Below are 26,014 nucleotides of genomic sequence, written 5' to 3' on the forward strand. Positions count from 1 at the left end.
ATAGTACTCTGTGTTCTTTCTTTTCGTGTATTGGTGTTCTTGGCAGACTTTTTAACTGCACTAATTATGTCTAGTTTAGGGACTGATGGGCATGTGACAGCATAGTTTAGACTTTTAAGAGTCTCAGGTTCTCTGTAAGATAAAATAATAGATTTGATAATAAGAAAAGTAATTAACGATCGAACAGGCATCAGATAAAACTTTTTTTTTAAACACTTAGATCTTGAATTTGCCGATAACATCTGCCTGATAACTGAACACCGAAATCATATGCAGACAAAAATTGACAAGCTGGCATAGCATCCGACACGATCGGACTCCGAATAAACACAGTGAAAACCAAACTCTTAAAAAGTAGTATCCACCCAAAAAAAAAAAAGATAAACTAAGAAAATAGAGACTTTTAAAAGTCCGACATAACAAGATGCTAGAAATATTGAAAATAACTGGATTGCACGGTAAAGATTTACGAATAATTACAAATCTATATTGGCATCAAGTGGCAAGAATAAAAGTTAAACAAGAACCGGGGGATGAAATAAATATAAAAGAGGAGTGAGGCAAGGTTCTATACTCTCGCCTTTACTATTCAACTTATATTCAGAGGAAATATTTAGCTTTCATGGAGACAAAAGAAGCTATTATTGAGATACCTGCACGGAGTGGAAATTTGTTTCCTGTCTCGCTTACGACTTCCACTCTCACCCTTTTCTTTGTGCGCATAAAAGTGAATTTGGTCAGACAGTAACCGTGAACAATATTGAATACACCGACGGCATATGATAGTCAGCAAACAACATTACATACAGAATGGTGGTATAAAAGTCGGAGATGCTGTACTGGACAAAGTAGAGAAAATCGTGTATCTCGGCAGCAATATTAATAAAAGCTGGGATCCAAGAAAATGAATAAATAGAACGAGCCCGAGTTACATTTGTAAAAATCAGGAACGTGCAGCCACTATTTTAGTATTGACCTTCGCTCTCGATTGACATATTACTATATTTTTCCAGTGTATGGAATGGAAGCATGGATTCTAAGTGAGGCTATGTTTAAACGCTTGGAAGTCTTTGAGATGTAATTATACAGACAAACACTAAGAATAAGCTGAGTCGCTAGAGTTACAAAGAAGGAGATACTTAGACAAATAAATAAAATAAAAGAGTTGGTCTATATAACTAAGAGATGCAAACTGGAATAATTCAGGCATATTATGAGACATCAGGAAAAATATGAACTTTTGCAACTGATCATTTAAGGAAAGATCCAAAGTTAACAAAGTTTTAGTACAAGACATTGTAACGTTATAATCGTCACATCTTTATTAATTTATATTTAAATAATTATTTTATTTTAATTTCTTTATTAATTTATTAATTCCTTTACTTTCAGATTTGTTTTTACCATTTTTTCTTCAAAAAGTAGTTGGTGCCTCTGTCTTTCTTTTCTCTCTCTTTCTGTCTCGTAGAATAAATATTCGCCCTCTCTCTTTCTATCCGGTAGACTAAATATTCTGTTCTATATTGACAGAAGTGCTAATTCCATCATAGGCATAAGTCCTATGTCATCTGTGCAAACTTCATTTAGTCTCCCTACTTTCTGTCAATCAACTTTTCTAACGTAGTGGGAATATAATTTTTTGCCTGTTTCTGAAATTTATAAATGAAGACAAAAATTATAATAAGCCTCTTGGGGCGAGTACTTTCATTGTAATCTATATTCTATACTTCTGACAGCATTCTCAATATTCATAACCTTACTTATTTTATACCACGTTTTTCTTGTGCAGTAGGAATCAACTAAGTTTAATAATAATTACATTTCGTTTTATCCTTGCCATCTGCTATATGTTTAATTGTAATTTGGTAACATGGCAAGGAAGTTAAACCCCTTTTGATGTGTCTCTAATACAAGCTGTTCCTTATACTTTAGTTTATTGGCCGTATTGAAGATATTATTGGCTGTATTGGAGAGTTTATTGAAACACTATTGGAGAATATGGAATAACTGGATATTCCCAGAATATTTTATGAAACAATTTATGGAATAACTGCAGCTGTCAGGACCTAACCACCTGATTGGGAGGCCACAGTTATTTGGTAGCAAGCAGTCCACCGATGCCCTGATGCCAGAAGTATCGACAAATTTTATTTATTGTAAAGCCTTGGCAAGGTTGATTGTTTCTTTGTCACAGTTTTAATAAATATGATTGGTTAAATAATTGTTTTATTTGCTATCAGCTAAGGGTTCAGGTTTGATTCCTAGTTTAAGACAAGACGAACTCACACTTAAGATACTGAGCTAGGCGAAGCATATACGATAAGCTCCCATGGTTGATTGAGGTATTATTTTTATAATAGTATTTCAATTCTCTTTGGAAGTCTTTATCGTTACTAAAAATGGCTAAAAAGACAATTGTATGGAAAATCGACGATTAGTTAGAGTTGTTGTCAATAAAGTCACAATAGCGAATATGGTAGTCAACATGATATAAGATATCCAGCGGTTGATAACGGTCATGGAACTAGAAGAAGAACCTTAAACAATAATTATTAGATAGTATTTACAGTGACTATTAAAAAACTGTATTTTTGCTCCATTTTCTGGGCTAATAATATTAAACACAGTAAATTTTTAGCATGTTTTATTAAAATAGCTTGACAATATTTTTTGAAAAATATTTGGTAGCTTCATAATCTACTATATTAGTGACACGAGTTATAGAGTCTAATATGCTGTGAGGGCATTTCTTATAGTATTTTTCACATGTGTTCTGTTTTCCTTGATGTTCAGCTTCTTGGTATTCAACAAGTTCTTCCTCCATTTTGGAACTAGATGGCCTAAAAATATGAAATTAATGTTTGGTACTATGATAATTCTTAACAAAATTAATTTGTATTATATCATATAATTGTATAAAAGATCTACTTTAACATAATTAGAGAATTAAAAATATATAACGTTTGCATTCCATATTTCACTTTCTGAATGTACTAAAAAAGGCATTCTGATAAAAAACGTAGAAAATAATGGCAGAATTTATTTGTTTTTAAGTAAGCAACATTATTGATACAACACAAAATATCTTAATGATAAATTCGAACAGAATTGTTGCTGAGAATATAGTGCTAGTAGAAAAAAATCATTTTTTAAGTATTCTTCTTATAAGGTATGTAAAGCTTCTTTTCTTTTTCTTCTTGTTGCATCTCCGAGTATAAAGCATCGATGATCATATTAACGGCAGCTAATAATAAATTAGTGGACGTCGCTAATTTATGACATCACACTCGCAGATTTTTCAACTTCTGCTCTCTTGTTCTGCTTACTCTGTTTACCCTTCTTCTTTCCATCTTGTAGTTGGTTTCGTTTTTCAAGTTTAAACTAGTTTTTCTTCCGTTTTTAATATTTTTCTTCATAGGTTCCATGCTATTAAATCATTCGATTTTGTTTATTTTTGGTTATTATAATATATTAGGTTGACTCAAGGTTAAACCCTTCAGTCAACAAATTGGTCAGAGGTATTTAATACAATTTCTACAGAGGATAAATCATTAGCTTTTTTAAATACTATCCAAAATTACTTTCGGTCCCATTTTCCACTACTTAAATGTAAACCTAAAAACTGTACACGTTCGAATTGGTTTACGCAGGAACTGTGGGGATCAGCTAAAACTTTTAGGAACGATCTGTCAGCAAAATAGTAATCTTAGGCCAGTCCTTCATTTGGCAAAGGCAGAATATTCAATTAAATTACTAAAAGCAGCTAAAAGTAGTCACTTCATGAGACAGTTAAACGAATCATCAAATAAAATGAAATGTATTTGGCATTTAGTAAACTTAACAGTCGGGAAACAAAATAACTCAAAAGTACCTAGTGATGATAAACAAATTTAACCACCATTTTGTTGAAATGGCTCCAAAGTTACTTGCCGCTTTGGATCCTACTAAAATAGGTGGGTTTACATCAGCATCAAAAAACCGTAATATTTTGTCTATTACGCAAAAACGGTCCTCGCAAAAAAATACGAATCGACCTTACTTTTATTATAACTTTTATTTCATACGCTAGATAGTTCTAGAAAGTCTCATTTTAATGCTTTTTTTAATTAATTTAAAAAATATGTAATAAATTTGAGCTATAGCAAACGGAATATGGCGAAGAAGATACAACTCTGAACTATACAAAATATACCAGGATCCGGATATTATAATATTCATGAAAATAGGACGGCTGCGTCGGATAGGACATGTAGAAAGAATGGAAAAAGGCGAAACACCAAACAAAAAATTCAAACAGACGAGTAGAGTAAATTTTTATTTGCATAAATTTTTAAACATAAAAATTAAGGCTTTTTGTATTATATTCATGATTGGGAAGCAGGTGACAATACAAAGAAAAATTTTTAAAAAGGAACATAATACATTCAAATATATAGATGGCTGAGAAAGTGAGTATATTGAGTGATTTGAATCGGCCTCTACAGGATTCTCCTGCCTTCAATCCTAAGATCGCACGGACTGCCTTTTTTTGGACTATAAAGACAGTTGAGCTATCTACTGCAGCACCCCAGAAGATTACCCCATATCGCATAATAGAATAAAAGTTTGCATAATATACTGATAGTAAAATCCCCTGGTCTAGATAGCTCTTTAACACCCTTAATGAGTAGCAGGCTCTATTCAGTTTTTTTGTCGTATTTTGTATTTGTTCTCCCCAATTCAGATTCTGGTCAATATGAATACCAAGAAATTTAACTGATCTAGCAGGTTCTGTGTTTTGTGATAGGAAATTAATTGTATCTGGAAACTGCTCTCGTGACTGGCTGGTTCTAAAGTAGACAAAAACTGTCTTATCAGTATTAAGCAACAACTGATTTCCACTGAACCACTGTTCAGCCTTGCTTAGAATTTGCTCTGCCACTGTGAGGAGTGTTTCTAAAGTTTTTTCCCAGAAAAGCACATTTGAGTCATCAGCGAAATTTACAAGGTTTGAGGAACTACTAACCACCGCATTTGGAAGGTCGTTTATGTAGACCAAAAAGAGGAAAGGCCCCAGGACACTCCCCTGTGGTATGCCTAATTTTAAATTGATAGGATCAGAGTAAACCTTACATCCCCTTTTCTCCAGGCATACCTTTTGCGACCTATCTGTGAGAAATGATTTTATCCAGTTTAATGCCGGTCCCTGTATTCCATAAAAATGTAATTTTTGTAATAAAAGAACATGATCTAGGCTATCGAAAACCTTAGATAGATCCAAAAAAGCACCTAGTGTTTTCATCTTTGCCTCCAGTTTTTCTAAAATTTTTGATATTAAATCATAGGTAGCTGTCTCAATAGATCTCCCTGCGAGAAAACCATGCTGTGAACTACTAAATAAGTTGTTTGTAGTGAAAAAGTTTTGTAATCTGAAATATATTGCTTTTTCGAATATTTTTGAGAATGATGGAAGAAGGCTTATTGGTCTGTAGTTCTCCATCTTAGTAACATCACCTTTTTTATGTAGTGGCTTCACAATTGCCAGTTTTAAACTTTGAGGAAATTTACCTTGCCTGAAAGAAGCGTTAACTATAAAAGAAAGAGGAAGAGAAATCTCTGATAAAACATATTTAATTAAGTTGGTTGATATTTTATCATAACCAGAGCTATGCTTGTTTTTTAAGTTATTTATTATGTGACTTATTTCTTTCTCTGAAACAGGAGTTAAAAACATGCAATGATTAGTTTGTTCGATATTAATTTGAACATTTTTTACATGCTTTATTTTCTTTACAGCTTCTGGTGCTGCATTTGCCATAAATTGATTTATTTCGTTAGAAAGCACCTGAGGGTCACCCTCCAAACAGAAATTTACCTTGATTTTTGGAATTACCCTTAATCTCTTTTAAAGCATCTTCTAAATCATCATTACCCTTCTAAAAGCATCCCACTGATTATCTACATCTAATGTCTCAAAAACAGATACCCAGTCTACATTACCTAACATGAATTTAAAAAAATATTTATTCTCCTTGCTAAATATTCCCTTTTTTATTATATTTGACTCAAATTCATTTAATTCAAATTTTACCTTTTGAGCAGTATGATCAGATGTATGAGGATTGAATACAAGAGAATCAAATATGTCAAGATTTGTAAAAATATTATCTATACAGGATTTTTTGTTACCTTGTATGCGTGTATAGTCTTTGATGGAAGGTTTAATATCAAAGGAACTCAAAAACATTTTTAATGTGTCTGGCCACCTTGCACCCTCAAGCAACATATCTAAGTTAAAATCACCAGCAAGAAAAATGATGGAGTCCTTGTCAACAAAATCACAAAGTATTTGGTCCAATTTGTTTATTAAAACTTGTGGGTCTTCTGTTCGGTAGATGGATAGGATTACAATCTTCTTCTTATTAATTCGCACCTCTGCAGCGGAACACTCAAACACCGTTCTTTCTGATAAACTAGAAATATCTTCCCGGGATTTTGCAATAAATGTGTCTTTAATGTATACCGCACTGCCACCATGCTTATGTGAACTGCTTCTACAATATGAAGAGATCAGTTTAAAATTCCGCACATTGTAGTCCCGCAGTTGTTCTTCTGTTTTCCAGTGCTCAGTTAAACAAAGAGCAAAGCATTCATCATGATCTTCTAGGATAAAATTAATGGCATCAATACTTGGTTTAATTGATTGCGTATTTAAGTGAATTACTGATAATTTCTTTTGGTGTGTGCCGTAGACTGTCTTTTGACACTGGGGTGCCTCTGTACATTCTGAAAATGGTTAAAAATTACACCATTCGGCCATAAGTCTTGCTGCATTAAATGAGATATGTTTGGTTCTGGAACAGTAATTTTAAATGAACTTTTGTACTTATCTGTCCTGGTTTTCATTTTTTCACAGATAACGTTTTCATCCAGTTTTCTTTCTTTTAGATAGTTAAGTATTTCCTGAGCTTCCGTTTTTGGATCGAAACCTGAGAGGAAAATCGCCATATGTTTTGTGGCCACACACAGGATACTTCCAGCATTCTCATTGGTTCCCTGGAGTGGATCTGTTCGTTCAATAAGTGTTGGACGAGTTGTTTTGTAAAAACCTCTTTTTTTTTGGGTTTCCCATTTATCATTTTCATCTTCAATCAGCGGACGGTTGATATTTTTAACAGGCGTCACGGGTGCAATTGAACTGCTTGATATTCTTGGTTTAGGTGGCAGCTCAGAAAAATGAACAGAACAAAGTGGCTGTTCTGTGACTACGTCAACTGAGTTTGTAGTCTCTTTCAAATCATTTTGTTCTTTTAAAATTAATGGATTGTTATTGTTATTTTTAGTTTTTGCAGCATTTTTTATCTCCATGGAATTTTTTGTTAACTTTTTCTCTATGCTTTCTATTTTTTCCCATAGCAGCTTATTATTTTCCTCTAGGATTTGATTTTTACTTCTTAACTCACAAATTAGTTCATTTAGCAGATGAATGATCGTATTTTCCATGCCATCCCCACTATTTAAGGTTATATTAGAATCACAACAAATCACACGCGTTTCATCTAAAATTTGAAGTTTTCCGGCGCAATCCCGTGCTGTGCATGATTTATGGAAGGCTTTTCCACACTTTACACATATTATTGTGCTTATTCTCTTAGTTCTGCAACAAGTAAACTTGGTTTTTTCACTCTCACTGTCACGATCATCCTTATCGGACGCCATCTTTTTAATGATGCCAGTAGGAAAAAGAACAAGAGGAAGACCGAAGCTGAGATACTTAGAACAAACAGAAAATGATATAACAACCTTAGAAATAAAAAACTGGAAAATAGCACGAAACAGATCAGAATGGAGAAGAATCCTGGAACAGGCCAAGACCCAAAAATGGTTGTCGAGCCAGTGATGATGATGACGAAATGAGCTATAACTTGGTTTATCTTTGGCTAATAGAAAAAAAGTTACTTACGTTAACAATATATGAAGAATATCACCAAGCAGTCCTGTATGTTGGCTGCTCATTTGTGCTGATTCACATATTGCCCTTAGTAGACAATTTTTTCCAGAAAATCCGAAGCTAAAAAATAATTTTATTGCAATTATATCAAATGTATAATATAGAATTAATTTAACTCTCAAACATGCAATCTCAATCCAGTTGTCAGAGTCCAAAATGCCACTGAACGTCTAAAAATCATAAAAACAAGCTGAACTTTGCTGAAAATAACAATTTTAGGACCCCAAAAATATTTACATAAGGTTGCCACTCTCAGGACTTTCGATTTACCAAGAATCTGTTCGTTGTATAAAAAATGTTTCGAACAAGAAATATAGCTGAGATCATATTGAACGTTTGCTTGAGGCGACTCTTTGTAGTCCCAAAATTGACATTATCGGCAAAATTCAGCTATCTTTGTCGTTTTTATAAATCAAATCTCTGATGACTGGACTATATCTAAATATGTAGATAAAATAAAACGGGTGTGGCAGTCCAGTGGGACTGCCGGTAGAAGTTATACTTCTATACACGCGTTCGCCGTTAAAAATTTATATAGGAGTCAATCTGCACAATCATTACATATGTAATGCTATAGGTAAGAGAGAGCAGAAAGAGAAAAATAATTAGTTATATAGGTATATGGTGCATCGTTTGCTGTATATCAACATTTGACCTGTAATAGGAGTATAGTAAATGAAGGATTGTATCAATATTTTAATGAAAATATTTATTTTTATTTTTATATATGTATAAAAGGAGTTAAATGCAAAAAAAAATTTTACAGATACTCTGCAGTAAAATTCATTGTTTATTTTGTTATTAATATAAAAATTACAATACAATAAATACACTGAAACATAATTCAATATAATAATACAATATAAATTAAAATGTAATATTCATAAGTATTTAAAACTGCCAATATACATAACTTACTTTAAGAAGATAAAAATAAAAAACCAACAACTCGGATTATGTTGTAAATTTTCATTTTATTTTAAAATTTATGTTATTTGTCATTATTTGTCTATATTACATATATTTAATAAGATTAACGTGAGGTTTTTAAATATTTCCAAAATTAAAAAAGGCAATTCATAATTGGGATTCGAACTCACAACCACCAGCGTATGAACCAAATACGTCAAAGGATTTGCCAATTAGACATGACACTAACGGATTTCAAAATTGACAGTTCTCGGTAAAACAGTGATTATTTTGAAATACAAAAGCCTAAAATAATTATAAACGTTTAATTTTAAATAATACAAAACATATCAGCTAATTGGCTTAGTTCCAGTGCCATAGAACAAAACAAAAAAAAACATATCACATAAATAATAATATTAATACATTATATATAATATTATATATATATATATATATATATATATATATATATATATATATATATATATATTGTCATACTTTTTCTTTCCCAACCAAAGAAAAATAAATAAAAATATCCATCGGAATAAAATTTTAAGATATCATTATAAACAAAAATGTATATAGTAATTTAAGATAAGATTTAGTGTAGATAAGAATAGAAATTTGTTTGGCTTTTTCCGTTTCAAACAAAATTATCAAAAAACCTTTGTTTAGAATTAGATGACATTTTACCTGTAAGTTAATCTTTTCATTGTTTGTATAGTCGAGTATTAAATGACCATATTCTAATCTTTTGAAATATGTATAAATGATGTATTGACAAAACCAATTTTAAAGTAACCAATTTTGAGATTTTGATTGGACGGTCGTTTTTAAATGGGAATTTTGTGAGACGATCATGAGACGGGAGAAGTTACTGATATTTTGGTCATCGAAAGGAAACAGTCGTGTGTCTCAAGATAGGGTGTGGTTCGTGAGTTTGGATACCGACGTAACGAAAAGAAGTGAATAGTTGGCAGAAGGAGATAACAAGTAGATTAAAAGAGGTCCTTGTATCTACCGTGGGCATTTTATAAAGTATATGTGAAAGTATTCTTTCACATATACTTTATAGTATATGTTTGCAGAGACGTTAAGAAGGAGCCGAGGTGCCAAAGAGGAGAGATCACATCGTTGAGGAGACTGGACTTTTCTGGGTATGTTCCAACATACAACTCAAGAAGAAAATAAGCTGTAAGTGTTTGTACAATTGAATTTTATATCTGTGAAGGATCGGTTTGACATCATGGTCATTAGCATTCAAATTTAAGAACTTAGGTTTTGTTAGGCTAATCAAAAGTTTAAAGTTTTGTTGTTTCTTTTTTCAAGTAAAGACAATTTTAAGTAAAATTGGTTTTCACGTAATATAAATGTATGTAGCTTTATAATCTTATTATTATAAAAATTTAATTTATTTTTTTGTATGCTGATTGATAAGATAACGACAGAATTTAATAATTGTTTTATTCTTTCATATAAAATAAAGAAACGTAAATATTTGTAATATAATATATTTGTATTCTTATCCTTTCTTTTCTATCCCGATAAAAGACAACTAGAAAATCTTTTGAATCCATCGAACACAGGTAACATAAGGATTATTTTACTTTTGATAACAAATAAATTATATTTCTTTTTTATTGGCTCAATAAACTAAGATTAAAGTCAAAATAAACAATCATAACAATATATATATATATATATATATATATATATATATATATATATATATATATATATATATATATATATAAAATATTAAATATATATACAAAAGGAACATTTTGATTCTCGAGAGAGAAAGAGAGAGAAAATATATCTTCTGTCTCTCTCTCTTACTCATTATCTTACATATGTAATGATTTCACAGATTCACTCTCATGCAAATTTCCAACGCCGACCGTGCGTAGAGAAGTATAACTTCAAAAATCTAAGATATGTACATAAAAATTATATCTAGAACCAGTCTTTGTCTTCTTAAATGCCTATCTAATATTTATGTCACTGACTAACTTTTTCTACGTCACTAATTCTAATTAGGGGTTCACAGCTAGTGTTATTCTGGATCTGCAAAGCCTAGTTCAGGACAAAAAAAAAGAATGCTGGAAGAATAACTAAACCAAAAAAACTGCCGCTGGTGCCAAACACGGTTACTTACAAAAACACAGATTCAGTCAAATCAGTGACAAAAAAATAAAAAAGCATCCTCAAATACAGTAAAAAACCAAAGAAAAGAACTCAAATGAAGACAGTCCTACAAAAAATATAAAGGTACCTAAGACAAAGTCTGGACAGGCTGCCGCAAGTTCAACAAAAATCTAGAAAAGCAGATTACCAACTAGAAAAAGAAAGCAAGAAACAGATCAGAATGGCAGAGAATCATACAACAAGCCACAAAGGGCTGTCGAGCTAATAATCATGATGATGATACTTATCAAATATATTTCTTCATACCTACTATCAACGCTAAATGATGATGGTATTTATTATAGATTATTATTTAAATTTTATTGATTTACTTACTCTTCAATTTTTCTTTTAAATAACTCATATAAAAACATCCTTCCTGAAGCAGCTGTAGGAAAATCTGGTGGGTAGGTAAACCGAGTTTGGTTACTTGGAATCACATAGTTGGCTTCCAAAAGGGTTGACAGTAAAACTTCTCCCGGAGTCCCAGCTTCAACAGGAACTGCCACCGTTACTAAAATCTAAAAGTTACTTTCAGCAGGTAGGTACCTACGTTTAATTACTATTATTATTATACAGGGTGGTCCTTAAGTAATTGTACAAACAGAAACTGTAGATTCTGCACTTTAAAATATTACGATTTAAGCCAACTTGCTTTAATAAAATGTTGATATTAAGGAAGTTACAGGGTGTTAAAGTGGAAATTTCAAATTTTATTTTTCGCTATAATTTTTACGTTTGTAAATATTTTTGGACAAAAATTTACAGTTAGATGCTTTTGAGTAGGATAAATTATAATTTTATACTTATTTTAATGTAATTAATAGAGGGCGCCACATATGCTACATGTGTGGCATAAATTTGCGCTTAACTTTTTTGCTCTTTAAGTTAGCTCAATTTTTGTTAAAAAATCTTAAAGATACATTATTTTTACACAGAAAAGGTATACTTGTTAGTAACCTGAAAATTCAACCGTTTTTGAGATAAATGCATTTTATAAGTCAGCTGCACAATATTTCTTAGTTTGATATTTTTGCGGTAAAGCACTGAATACCTGTAGATAAGCATAATTCATAGTTTATTCTTATTAAAACAACTCAAAGATGATAACGTAACATCACAAAATGCTTTGTTATGGGTGCTAAATGTCTTATTGGAGAAAAGATATTTTATCTTCATCTTTAGGTGCCGTGTCCGTATTCAGACGTTGGCCGTCACCATGTTTACAATTTCCCTCTGCTATTGCTTCTTAAGTTTCTATAATGGCATTTTATTACTTTTTCTTTATTGTAAGATACTAAAAACCCAAAATATATGCTTTATGCAAGATGATACACCTCCATATTCTAGAGAGAAGGCAGTTAGAACATACTTAAATACAACTTTTCTGAACGTTGGATTGGTCGTGGTAGTCATATTTCTTGGCAATGTGGTGAGATATTGATATCATTATTTAATTCATAAAAAATCCGAAAAGAATACTTATTGTTCATTACGTAAATTGTTTACCCATTTTTATTAGGACAAATAGAAACTAGAGCAGAGGTATTAAATAACACATATGTGTCCTGTTTCATAATACTTTTGCTACAAATCTAACCTGAAAGACTCAGCATTTTTACAAAAACATCATCGTTGTCCTAATAACCGATATTGTTATAAATATAGTAAACACACGGGCAATTTAGTTTAGCATAATATAAGTTTGTTAGTAAATCATAATAGTCCATTTGTTCGAGATGTAATTATAGTTACTCGTAAGCTGTAACGTAATCATACAAATAAGTAATGTCATCGACAGGTTATTGCGTGTGTATCTAAGTAACCCATGAACGAAATACATCACAGTTTAATACATTATTTAACTTCTGCGACAAATAAGATGTAGTTCCATAATATACCATAAGATTTGGATATGTATCCAAAATAATATATTCATCCGTTATACATTATAGCCACCACGTAGCCCCGAATTTAATCTGCTTGATTTTGGTGTATGGGGCGCATTAAAACAACGTGTCTATAAGAATCCCATAAACATTCACAACCAACTATGGGACGAAATATATAAATTTCTTTAGAACCAATGATGCTATTTAATATGAGACGATCTTTTATGGAATATATTAACAAATGAATTAAAGAAAATGGTGGACATATCGAACACTTACTTTGACAAACAGTTATGTTATTTAGTTTAACTATTTCTTATTTTTGTTTGTAAACAAAATGTTTTGATTATGACTTTAATTTAAGATAAAACGTAAAATGTTTGATGTAAAATCCTAGTATTCTGTTATTTTGTCAAATCCTATAATTAATTATCCTGCTGATTTATTTATTTTATTTAATATTTCGTTAACCATTAACTTTAGTTAAAGGTATTTTATACCAAAATTCAGAAGTATTAATGTTTTTGTCTATTTTTTCTTCGTTGCCTGGAGGAATTTACCTTAGACTAGAATCATGCAGCTGATTTTTAAAATGCGATTATCTCGAAAACTATTGAGTTTTGAAGTTATTAACAAGTATACCCTTTTCTTGTTAAAATAATGTATCTTTAATATTCTTTATTCCTAATACAGGTTACTTAAAGAGCAAAAAAGTTTAAGTGCAAATTTATACCACATATGTGACATAAGTGGCGCCCTCTATCAGTTACATCAAAGTGTGCATCAAATTATAATTTCTCATATTTAAAAGTACCCAGCTGTAAATTTTTATACATAAATGTTTACAAACATGAAAGTTATAGTAAAAAATAAAATTTTAATTTTGCACTTTACCACCCTGTATCTTTCTTAATATCAACATTTTATTAAAGCAATTTGGCTTAAATCATAATATTTTAAAGTGTAGAATCTACGGTTTCTTTTTGTACAATTACTTAAGGACCACCCTGTATAATGATATCGAGCCAAAGCAGAACTTTTGTGGCACAAAGTACAAAATATTTGTAGGTACTAAAGTAAATAATATAATATAAACCAAATTTTTCATACAGTAAAAATAATATCCAAAAGAATTAGTTCTCAGAAGAAGTTCTTACAATAATAGCAAATTACAAAAAATAAAAATATTACAAAGTATGTTAAAGATTACAAAATTTATTCCAACGAAGAGAAAACATACAAAAAATATTCTTACATTTCTAAGTTTTTAAGTTATACGAAAAAAAAATTACAAACATTAAACAAAGTTAACATAGGACTAGCTACAATATCCAGTACGTTTTCATCCAACTTGTTTTTGGAACTATCTAAACTAGTAACTTCTACTTTCGTCACTTAAACTGTTACATTTACCAAAAACTTGGTTAACCAAAAAGTTTTGTCTTACAGTAGTTTTAAAAAACTTCTTTTTCAATTTATAGTTCAGACCTCCTAGTGTAACATTCTTGTTGATATTAAAAAAGTTCCCGAAAAATCCCCCCTAAGAATTCTATAAGTCGACATATCATCTCATCTTTCTCGTCTATGAATTAATGAAGATAACTTGAGTTCTTTTAGTCGGATTTCATAGTTTAATCTTGCCATATTTAAAAGGTAGGTTAGTAGCTCTTCGTTGTACTCCTTCTAATAAATTAATGTCTCTGTGCAAATGAGGTGACCAAATTTCACCGAGTGATTGCCGGTATAAGCAATCCCCCACTAACTGACCAACGGCTTCGGGCGGATGAGTTAGCAAGTGGTAGGACACTTTTTTGTCCTGGGGTAGAGAAATTGGCTCCAAACGCGGATAAACCTATTAATGGTCAACGGAATAAGGATGTAGAAGACAACGGGAAACTACTACATTAAAAATCGTCAGATTTACCTAGAACAATAATCATGCAAAGTACGGTCAATCACACGGCCCCTAGTCCAGGGCGGGCCTTTAATGGTCGAGGGATGCTAAGAATCTCCGCGAGGAGAAGCCACCCGAATGTGGCAACTAACTATATAGAGAACAAATCCCTTTTAAATTTTGGGACATGGAATGTGAGGAGTTTGTTTGAACAAGAAAAGACGCAAAACACGATTCAGGAAATGAACAGACTGATCCTACAAATATTAGGCATAAGCGAAATGCGGTGGCCTGGTTCCGGTAAAAGATTGGTCATGGATAAAACGATATACTACTCCGGAAATTACACCCGAGATCATCTATATGATATGGAGTTGGAATAATTATCACCAGGAGAATCCAAGCAGCCGTTGTAAATTTTGTTCCCTTTTCAGATAAAATTCTATTATTACAAACACAGGGTAACCCAGTGAACATTAATGTAGTACAATTGTATGCTCCAACTGCAGATAAATCAGAAGATGAAATAGAACATTTTTATGAACAACTCAAACAACTTCTACATTACACAAGAAAGGAAGAAATTACAGATTGGTAAAAGTTTGTCAAGAAGAAAACCTGGCGATTAGGAACACATGGTTTCGATTATCACCCCGTAGACTGTATACCTGGAGGTCACCACAGGATAATGAACAAAATTGCATTAGAAATCAGATCGAGTTTATTCTGACCAATCTAAGATTTAGAAATTTCATTGTAAACGTTAAGACTTTTCCTGGAGCAGATGTCCCCTCAGACCATAACCTCCTTGTCTCAAAAATGAAACTGAGGGTAAAAAAGATAATAAAATCCAAAAGTTCTAAGGTAAATACTCAGTTACTCAAGATAAATGAAATCCGTGTTGAGGCTACAACTTGTATAAATCAAGAAATGAAGAAATTAATATCAGAAATGAAAAATACTGAGAATGTGAACAATATGTGGAGCAAAATCAAAGATTCTGTTATAAAAACACAGAAAGAAACTCTACAAAAGAAAACAGAAAGCCGAAAACCTTGGATAACTCAAGAAATACTGGGAATCATGGAACAAAGAAAAAAATATAGAAACAAAAACCCACATAAGTACAGAGAAAAACATAAATAAATAGAACAAAATAAAAGAGGCTAAGGAAAAGTGGATGATGGAAACATGCATCGAAGTGGCAGAATTGCAGAAAAAGCATGATCATTATAATTTACATAAAAAAGTGAAAGAATATCTGGAAAATCACAAACAAATACACGTAACCGATTAATTGACAAAAACAATAAACCTATTAATAACCAAATTGTAATAAAACAAGTATGGACTTAATATATTAAAGATCTTTTCGTGGACTAAAGAACGGAACCAACACAAATTGATAACGAGGAAGCTCCAATAATATTAAAATCTGAAGTCCAACATGCTATAAACAACTCAAAATCTGGCAGAGCCCCTGGGCCAGATGAAGTTCATATAGAGCTGATTAAACTTATAGACGAAGACAATTTAAGTGCAATAACTATACTCTAACAACATATACAAATCTGGTGAGATACCTACTGAATGGCTGCTATCGACCTTTGTTCAGCTACCAAAAACCAAGAATCCCAAACAATGTAATGACTATAGATTCTTCTTCTTCTTCAAGTGCCCTGTCCGTTGCGAACGTTGGCTATTAACATGGCAATTCTGATCTTGTTTGCGGCGCTTCTGAATAGTTCGACCGATGTGAGCCCGAACCACTTCCTCAGATTTTGGAGCCACGAGTGTCTTCTCCTGCCTGGCCCTCGCTTACTGTCTATTTTTCCCTGGACAATCAATTGCAGTAGACGGTACTTATCGTGTCTCAATATGTGGCCTAGATATTCAAGCTTTCTTTGTTTAATTGTATTCACGATTTCTTTCTCCTTTCCGATTCTTTGGATTACCTCTATGTTGGTGACATTGTTCGGTCCAGGATATACGAAGAATGCGTCGGTACACCCACATTTCGAATGCTTCTAGTTTTCTCGTGAGCGTCTCCGTCAGCGTCCAGGCCTCCACACCATACAGTAAGATCGGAAAAATGTAGCATTTAACTAGACGTACTTTTAGGGGAAGAGACAAATCCCTGCTTATGAGGAGCTTTTTCATATTGCTAAATGCTGCTCTAGCTCGTTCTATTCTCGCCTTAATTTCTGTGGCCTGTTCCCATTTTGCATTAACGTTGGTGCCAAGGTACACATAAGATAGACTATAGATTAATCAGCTTAATGTCACACTTATTAAAAACATTTTTAAAGATTACACATGCAAGAATATTCAGAAAGTGTGAAGTGGATATGAGTAATAGACAGTTTGGCAATCGTAACGGCTTCGGAACAGTGGAAGCTCTATATAGTTTCACAACTCTTGCCCAAAAATGTCGAGACCAACAAACAGATCTTTTCGTTGCGTTTATCGACTATAAGAAAGCCTTTGAAAAAGTTAAACATAACATTCTCATGAAATGTCTAAAGAGAAAAGGACTGGACAAAAATGACGTTAACATAGTGAAAAATCTCTATTGGAACCAACAGGCTATGGTAACATTAGATAGAAATAGCACAAATGCGCAACAGATAAGTAGGGGAGTGAGACAGGGCTGTGTACTTTCACCATTTCTATTTAATATATATTCCGAAGAGTTATTTACGCAAGCACTTGAAAACAGTACAGAAGGGATCAAGATAAATAACATCCGTTATGTTGACGATACAGTCATTATCGCTGAAAGTGAGACAAACTTGCAGACGTTACTAAACACAATTTGTAATACTGAGGAACAGTTTGGTTTAAAACTAAACATAAATAAAACAAAAACCATGGTTATCAGTAAGAGGGGCAAGGTCATTACAAGGATCCAGAAAAAAAATGAAGATATTGAGCAAGTGGACAAAATGAAATACTTAGGAGTCTGGATTACGGAAGATCTGAATCCAAAATCAGACATTCGCTTATGAATAGAGCATCCAAGAGCAGCCTTTTTGAAGATGAGGAAATTTCTGAGTAACCAAAAACTCAATCTGCAAATTCGATATTGAATGGTAAAATGTTATACGAACTCTATTCTTCTTTATGGTGTCGAAGCCTGGACTGTTAATGTTGACTTAATGAGAAAACTGGAAGCTTTTGAGATGTGGCTTTTTGGGAGAATTTTGAAGATACCATGGACCGATCATATTGCGAACGAAATGGTGTTGTACAGAATGGGAAGAAACAGAGAACTTTTGACCACCATTAAAAGGCGAAAGACAGTATATTTGGGGCACATACTTGGAAATGATAAGCACGAATTGTTGCAGCTGATTATGAAGGGTAAAATCGAAGGAAAAGGGGGTCCTGGTAGACGACAAATATCCTGGCTGAAAAACATTCGCGACTGGACCGGGTTAAATACACACACGCTCTTAAGAAAAGCAGAAGATAAAGACGAATTTGGAATGGTTATAGCCAACATTCATTAGTGGAGACAGCATCAGAAGAAGAAGAAGAAGTGACCAAATTAACTGCAAATTCTAGGTGAGGTCTGACATAACTTTTGTAGAGTTTTAAAAATAAGTCTGGAGACATTCTATAAAAAGCTTTTGATATAAAGTATAAAGCAGAGTTTGCTTTACTAACTACTTTTGTTGTTTGAGTAGACCAAATAATTGTTTGGTTGACCGTAATACCAAGATCACCAAGATCATTGACTATTTGTACCGATTTCAGAGGAACTTCATCCAAAAAATATGTTATATATGTATTATTATAGTCATATGGAACGACACAACACTTACGCGTATTTATTGGAATAGCCCATTTCATGCTCCATTCTGATAGCTAGTTAAGGTTACTCTGAAGAGTATTAACGATATCTGGACAGTAATATAACAATAAATCGTAGGCACATAAAATCGATTTTGACTGCCATCCACACGTTAACTCAGATACGTACTGTAAAAACAGAATGGGCCCTAATATTGATCCCTGAGGGCTACTGCACATGAAACACTGTAGTCATTTTCCACTTTGACCGAAAAAGTTCATTCAGAGAGGAAGTTTTGCATTAAGCAAACGCCTTCAAATCAAAATGAAAAAAAGAATCTTGAAGGAGTAAAACTGTTGATCTGTCACTACCGTCTACAAGTGGTACAATTAAGAAGCCATCAACAACGCCCTTACAACGAATAAGAAATTATGGTACTGCTTCGTTTGTGACGGGGACCAGATCAGATATATGAGGATGTGCTCAGCCTGTGAACGGTATGTGCACGAAGAATGCTTTGTCCCATCAAAAATGAGGCATTCCTTCTGAGCATTTATAGTATAGATAAGGAATGTCAATCTTTTGTGTACATAAGATCTATCTTTTATCTTAAAAATGTTTCGCGATCGACTTGTTGTCACCTTGTTCTTAATACCTTGTATTCTTATACAAGGTTATACTTATTATATGTTTTACAAGATTTTACTTTTTCTAAATAAGAGAAGAGGTGCTTAATGAAGTACTGCAGCTCTTTATTAATACAATACTTGAAAGAAGGTTTAAAAGGAAACAAACATTCGAATTTACGTAAGTAAAAACAATTACCACTCCCTATTTTGCGGCTATTTTGGGGAAAACTTGGAAGGATTAATAGAAAATATTTAATTGTAACAGTTATTAATAGTAACAATATTCAGTAAACTGAAAAAAAAAATAAAATAAAGGTTTTTGCAGATGATTTTTTTCAATGATATCCATTTAGCAATACAAAAGTTATCCAAGCTACTAAAGTATAATCAACTTACCCCCATAAAAGGATCGGATCCCCCTGTAAATTGAAAGTAAGGATTGAGAACTTCTTGAGAACTAACGTATACATTATATTCTGTTAGCACAATTATCCATAACCACAATAACCTAAAACATATCAAAATGTATCAGTTCTAAAATTATTTTCCTGTGAAATCTTCGTTTTTATTTTATAAATTTATAAACACCATTAAGCAATACATACAAAATCAGAAAAAAGTACGCGCATTTTAGTGACGGAATCTTCTTCTTTGAGTGCCCCCTTGATTTCTGAATGTCGGCAACAATTGGTTATCCATAAGCCAAGGTATCCATGAAATACCTGTCCAAGGGACTCAAAAAGATGGTTCCAAGGCCGATATTTTCCTCCCATGATTGTGAAAGATTACAATAAATTGGGAACAGCTCATGGACTAGACAGACGCTGTAAGAAATGGTAGCATAGACTATTTTGGGGATTGATAGAGATCTATCTAGAGAGAGAGTTGCTACTGGCCTGATCGTTCACAAACTCCAGCAAACTCTATCAAAACAACGAAGATAGAATGGTGATGTCTACAACAAAAAAAGAAAAAGAGGAAAAAATTTTTTAGTCCGATCCAATGTTTGCTTTTCAACTAGAGTCTCTCACTGGGAAAAATAGGTTGTCCAAAGAAGCAGATGTGAGGTATGTAGCAGTCAAGGTGTTCAATCACGTCCTCATTCAACTTGTTCTACCTGCAATGTTTTTCTATGTTTGAATGAAAAGAAGAATTGTTCCAATATATCGTGGTGTTGAATTTTGATGTATTTTTTACAAATAAATCAATAAAAATCTTCATATTTTTTATTAGATATCTAATAACTTACTACCTACACTAAATTACTATACACAGCCTAACCGCATCTGTTCTTTTGTGTTAAAGGTTTTAAATATTAAAAAAAAATCTTTTTAAAGGCACTTTTAAAAAGATGTCATCAAAAAAATTTAAGTTTTTGTATTATTTTTATGATTCATCAAGCAAGGGTTAAATTTATTGACGTGTTCTGTTATAAATTTTAATGTTAACTGACGTTTGCTTACAGCCATTGCTTTTATTTTACTGGTGTTGATTTTACTGCTTCTAGGAGTCGTTGAAGCCCTTGCAAGGTATTCACCAGAATGACAATATCATCGGCATATCTCATATTGTCGATCAGCCTTCAGTTAAACTTAATTCTTTCTTGGGTCTTAACCAGTGCGCTTTGTAGCACTTCTTCAGAATAAAGGGTGAATAGAACAGGTGACAGAACACACTCTTGGTGCACTCCTCTTGTTATAGGGACACTACTGGACAGATTTGCCCATTTTGAACGAGGCTGAGATTTGTCTAGTGGGTAGGTCTATGAGTTTAAGACGCTTTACTCGTTTCAAACGACTTCTCATAATCTATGAAACACAGTAGTGGGATACGAGTAACAATACACTGGCTGACAGTGGATAATACGGTCATGGTAATATGTTCATTTGTATAGTGATCAAATCGTATTGGAAATAATACGTCACGTGAGCATCAGGTGTATGATGGTCCCGTGCAAGTTACCACAATTTTAGTTGCTTACATTCTTTTGCTTGTATCAAAATGATATTATCGAAATAGAGACTAAAAATTACCTTATAAGTAGAGAAAAAAATTATTAAATAAAGTAGTCAAGTTGCGAAAAGCAAACAAAGAAAAAGAAGAAGCGTGTATCAGTATCTGTAAGACAAAAAAAAAGCCAATGACACAAAAGAAGCTACGCCCTAACCCGTGCAAAGAAAATTGCCCAGTTAAATTTTGGTGGAGAAGAGCAAATCTCTTTAAGAAGTACTGGTCTCTAAGTAATAAAAATTAGAGACATTTTATAGTATGTATCTTGTTTGACTGAGTTGCCAAAATCCAGAACTTATGTTAAGGGGTAAGTCAAAGAAGCCGTACTTTCAAATATTATCTACCACTTGACAATGAAAAGGTAAAAATTTGTCTTCAGTTTCTTTTCAACACGTTGCATGACGTGTCTTATAGAATTTTGTCCTATACGTTAAAAAAAAATCTGATATACACACTTCCAAATCAGATATGAGAACAAACATTTTATGGCAACATATGCTCCTTCCTGTATTACTCAAAGAAATACGCAATGTAACTTTACATTATACGAAAGTGGGACACCTAATGGATTCTGTTATTTATGGGGCGAAACTGATGGCTCCCCATGAGGGAAGCGAATGAAATATGCTCCAATGTATTTAATTATCTGAAAGACCTGAATCCCTGAAATAATATTTAAAGACCTGAATCCCTGAGGTGAAGATAATATCGTTTTTCTGTAACAGTTGCCTGGACAAATTAAAGATCGCCTTTGCGAAATGCTGGCAATGCTGGCAATGCTGCACTAATTTGTCATGGGATCTAAAACCGTGGAGGAAGTAAATCTTACATATTTGCTTCCGGGAGACATGTATACATGCCAGTCGATTCTATGCATTCCGTAATAGAATCAAACTACCAAAAGAAAATTGTGTGGGCATCCACGGAATGGCTAACAATTATTACTAACAGTAATACAAATCCAAGGCCATATGAAGTATTTACTCAAACAAAGTTTTTCAAAATTGTAAATAAGTCCAGGGAGAAAATATAAGCGAAGCCTGTCAGATTCGTAGTGTACGAAGGGTGATTATAAAGAAAACGACTCCTAAATTTTATTGTCTAATACCTATGACAGCACTAAAACTCCTAGAACAGTATATATCCAGCAAGGCAGGCGTAATTAACAAGGCATTTAGCTGCATTATGTTTAAAAGATGATTTTTTTAAAGTATCACAAAGAATATCTTTAATTATCCTCCAGTAAGTCGAAAATGGATGTTTAAAGATTATTTAACAGATTCAGAAAACAGAGTTTTGCATTTTTCTGAATGTTAAAACTAAATTAAAATGATGAACAAATGTAGAGCGAACAATTCAAATTATCAGTGGAAGAAGATATTAAAAATATCCGGAATGCATAAAATATAAAATGCAGAATTACTCAAAAAATAAATTATAAAAATGAGAATTTCTATTAACTATCAAAATTAATTACTATTTAAATGGGAATAAGCCACAATTAAAGGTTAAAATACGTTTATTGACGTTTCAATTTCCACTTCGGAAATCGTTCTCAAAATACAAACATTAGTGAATTAAACAAATTTTGTTTTTTGTTACTTAGTGAAAAATTCTTCTAATAATTTAATTTTATCTGACTCATCTATATTGACAATTCAGACATACCTTATACATTTTAAAGTAGACGACTTTAAAATGATATTGCCAATATTGTTGAGTTGCGTTCCTGGGACGACTTTACTTATAAGATAGTTCATTCGATTACATGAAATCAACTTTAACTTGAGAATATCTGTCAGAAAAAATCATAACATGTAATTCGTCTTTAAAAAGACAAATACATGCCATGATGACAGTAAAATTCTCCTGTTAGTGATTCCATAGTAAATTATGAGGGAAAAACCAGGAAAAAACCTCATAATACTATCCCGACATGGTAAGTATTTGATCGTGCATTTAGTTTACCTTCAATAAACACCAAATTCCGATTTTATATGTTTGTTATTTAAAAAACATAAATGATGTATGTTTTTTATATGTTACTGACTTACCAATACTGGTATTTTCCCTTTAATAACTTCCTCTTTCAATATGGGTAACCAGATCCTACTACATTCTGCCGAGGAATTCGCGACACAATTGGTCTCATTTAGCATAATTAGAGCCGCTTCTTTGATTTTTCTGTTTTTACCATCCGTTTCTTTTAGGACTATATTTGAATCATTCCATTGAACCCTATATTCATTATCCCATGCGTGTTTACAGATTTGAGATCTATCAAATTCTCTATTTTTAATATAGGATTGATGTTCACTTATTCTAACATTTAATGGTCTTGATGTTTCACCTAAATAAAACTGATCGCATTCACAAGGTATTTTATAAATGCAATTCTTTGTCCTTTCTTGTTCATTGTTAGGTTTGGTTTTGGACAAAATAGATCTCAACGTGTTTGTTGTTGAAATGTTGAATTTATTTCCTATCCTTTTAAGCTTTTCCGATAATCCTTTTATGTATGGTATTGTTATTTTCCTCGTATTATTCCTTGCATATGCTGTAGGATCTCGTAACAAGTAATTTTGGCTCTATCGTATAAGGATTTAATAATTCCCTTTTTAATATTAATATTGTGATTTGATTTGAAATTTAAATATCTGTTGGTGTGTGTTGGTCTTCTATACACCTGAGTTTCGTATCCAGTATCGTTCTTAGAGATTAAAACATCCAGAAAAGGTAATGTGTTATTATATTCCTTTTCCATGGTAAATGTTATTGTCTCTTCTTTATCGTATTTATCGTTTATATCATTTAGGAATGTGTCCAACAACTCTGATCCATGAGGCCATATTGAGAATACATCATCTACATATCTCCACCATACTGAGGGTTTTAAATTTTGTTTAGAAATAATATTTGTTTCAAAATCTTCCATAAATATATCGGCTAATAATGGAGATAAACTAGAGCTCATTGCTAGTCCAAAACTTTGTTTATAGAATTCATTATTTAGTTAAAAGTATGTATTATCAGTACATAATGTTATTAACTCCATTATAGCTGATATATTTAGTCTTGTTCTAGTTGCCAATGTATGGAAAACCAACACACACCAACAGATATTTAAATTTCAAATCAAATCACAATATTAATATTAAAAAGGGAATTATTAAATCCTTATACGATAGAGCCAAAATTACTTGTTCTAACAAAAATTCGTTCTTGGAGGAAAAACATTTGTTAACATCTGTTTTATTAAAAAATGATTATCCTTTATAAATAAGGAATTTTCAACAATCGATCGAATAGAACAAAACAACTTAGAACAAGATCCTACAGCATATGCAAGGAATAATACGAGGAAAATAACAATACCATACATAAAAGGATTATCGGAAAAGCTTAAAAGGATAGGAAATAAATTCAAATTCATTCATTCTAAATGCACGATCAAATACTTACCATGTCGGGATAGTATTATGAGGTTTTTTTCTGGTTTTTCCCTCATAATTTACTATGGAATCACTAACAGGAGAATTTTACTGTCATCATGGCATGTATTTGTCTTTTTAAAGACGAATTACATGTTATGATTTTTTGTGACAGATATTCTCAAGTTAAAGTTGATTTCATGTAATCGAATGAACTATCTTATAAGTAAAGTCGTCCCAGGAACGCAACTCAACAATATTGGCAATATCATTTTAAAGTCGTCTACTTTAAAATGTATAAGGTACGTCTGTATTGTTAATATAGATGAGTTAGATAAAATTAAATTATTAGAAGAATTTTTCACTAAGTAACAAAAAACAAAATTTGTTTAATTTACTAATGTTTGTATTTTGAGAACGATTTCCGAAGTGGAAATTGAAACGTCAATAAACGTATTTTAACCTTTAATTGTGGCTTATTCCCATTTAAATAGTAATTAATTTAAAATGTCACAAGAAAATAGCTTCAGAACAATAATTATCAAAAGTCCCACACAACAATACCTTGGAAATTTTATTAGAGGAGATACATCAACTGCTGGTGGTAAGTATATTCTACCAACAATTGTGGCAAAAATTATAGGGAAAAAAAATAACTACTAAGAAAAGTTTATTACAAACAAGTATGTTATGCGGCCGTATTCATAATTCGAATAGCTACGATGACAACTAAACTTTAAAAAATACAACCCACCTGAAAAACAAGGAGAAATATAAAGTAAAGTAGGAATGAATTTGCAATTACCATGATTCTTGCAGAGGAAATCAAATTTTATGACCATACTAAAAGTAAACCACAAACATATTAAGTAGCAGTATATTGATCAATAACAGTTTATTCTTTAAAGTCCTATTTTTTATTTATTATACAAACTAAAACTTAAATGAATAAACTTTACCATCTACAGACCTTTTTATTAATTAAATAAATGAAAAATATCAAATAAAAACTTACTTTAGCATCACTAAATCACCAGTAAACCTACATACGCAACCATCTGCCACAAGTTCAACCGAAACTAACGGAGAAAAACTAATTGGTTAAGTCAACGTAGGAAGATTATTATTTCTAACATATATTTCATCACAGGCTCTAATTAATCGTAGATACAATATAAGTGGTATAGACAATAAGACGATAATGACATTTAATTTGAACTTGATTGGTGGTCAAAAGTAGTGTAAATCGTTGTAAATTACAATGTTGTCATAA

At 32.0% G+C, this 26,014-nt stretch overlaps 1 protein-coding gene across 1 annotated transcript; it reads right to left on the reverse strand.

The window, feature by feature from the left end:
• Positions 1-2,629: 2,629 nt before the first annotated feature.
• Positions 2,630-26,014, reverse strand: LOC140437537 (uncharacterized). Its single transcript, XM_072527120.1, has 5 exons — positions 25,757-26,014; positions 19,697-19,808; positions 11,426-11,610; positions 7,943-8,050; positions 2,630-2,840 (listed from the first exon to the last, which is right to left on the reverse strand). The coding sequence occupies exons 1-5, from the start codon at positions 25,762-25,764 to the stop codon at positions 2,648-2,650; spliced, it is 606 nt and encodes a 201-aa protein (XP_072383221.1). The 5' UTR covers positions 25,765-26,014; the 3' UTR covers positions 2,630-2,647.

This window comes from Diabrotica undecimpunctata, chromosome 1 (assembly GCF_040954645.1).
Source record: "Diabrotica undecimpunctata isolate CICGRU chromosome 1, icDiaUnde3, whole genome shotgun sequence".
NCBI classification, from domain to species: domain Eukaryota; kingdom Metazoa; phylum Arthropoda; class Insecta; order Coleoptera; family Chrysomelidae; genus Diabrotica; species Diabrotica undecimpunctata.

Bases quoted from the DNA above. Each gene is read 5' to 3' on its own strand.
- LOC140437537 (XM_072527120.1), bottom strand. The intron at 11,611-19,696 runs GTAAGTTGATTA...AGTAACTTTTAG, and splicing joins GATCCGATCCTTTTATGGGG to ATTTTAGTAACGGTGGCAGT. The intron at 2,841-7,942 runs GTAAGTAACTTT...TCATATTTTTAG, and splicing joins ATTCTTCATATATTGTTAAC to GCCATCTAGTTCCAAAATGG.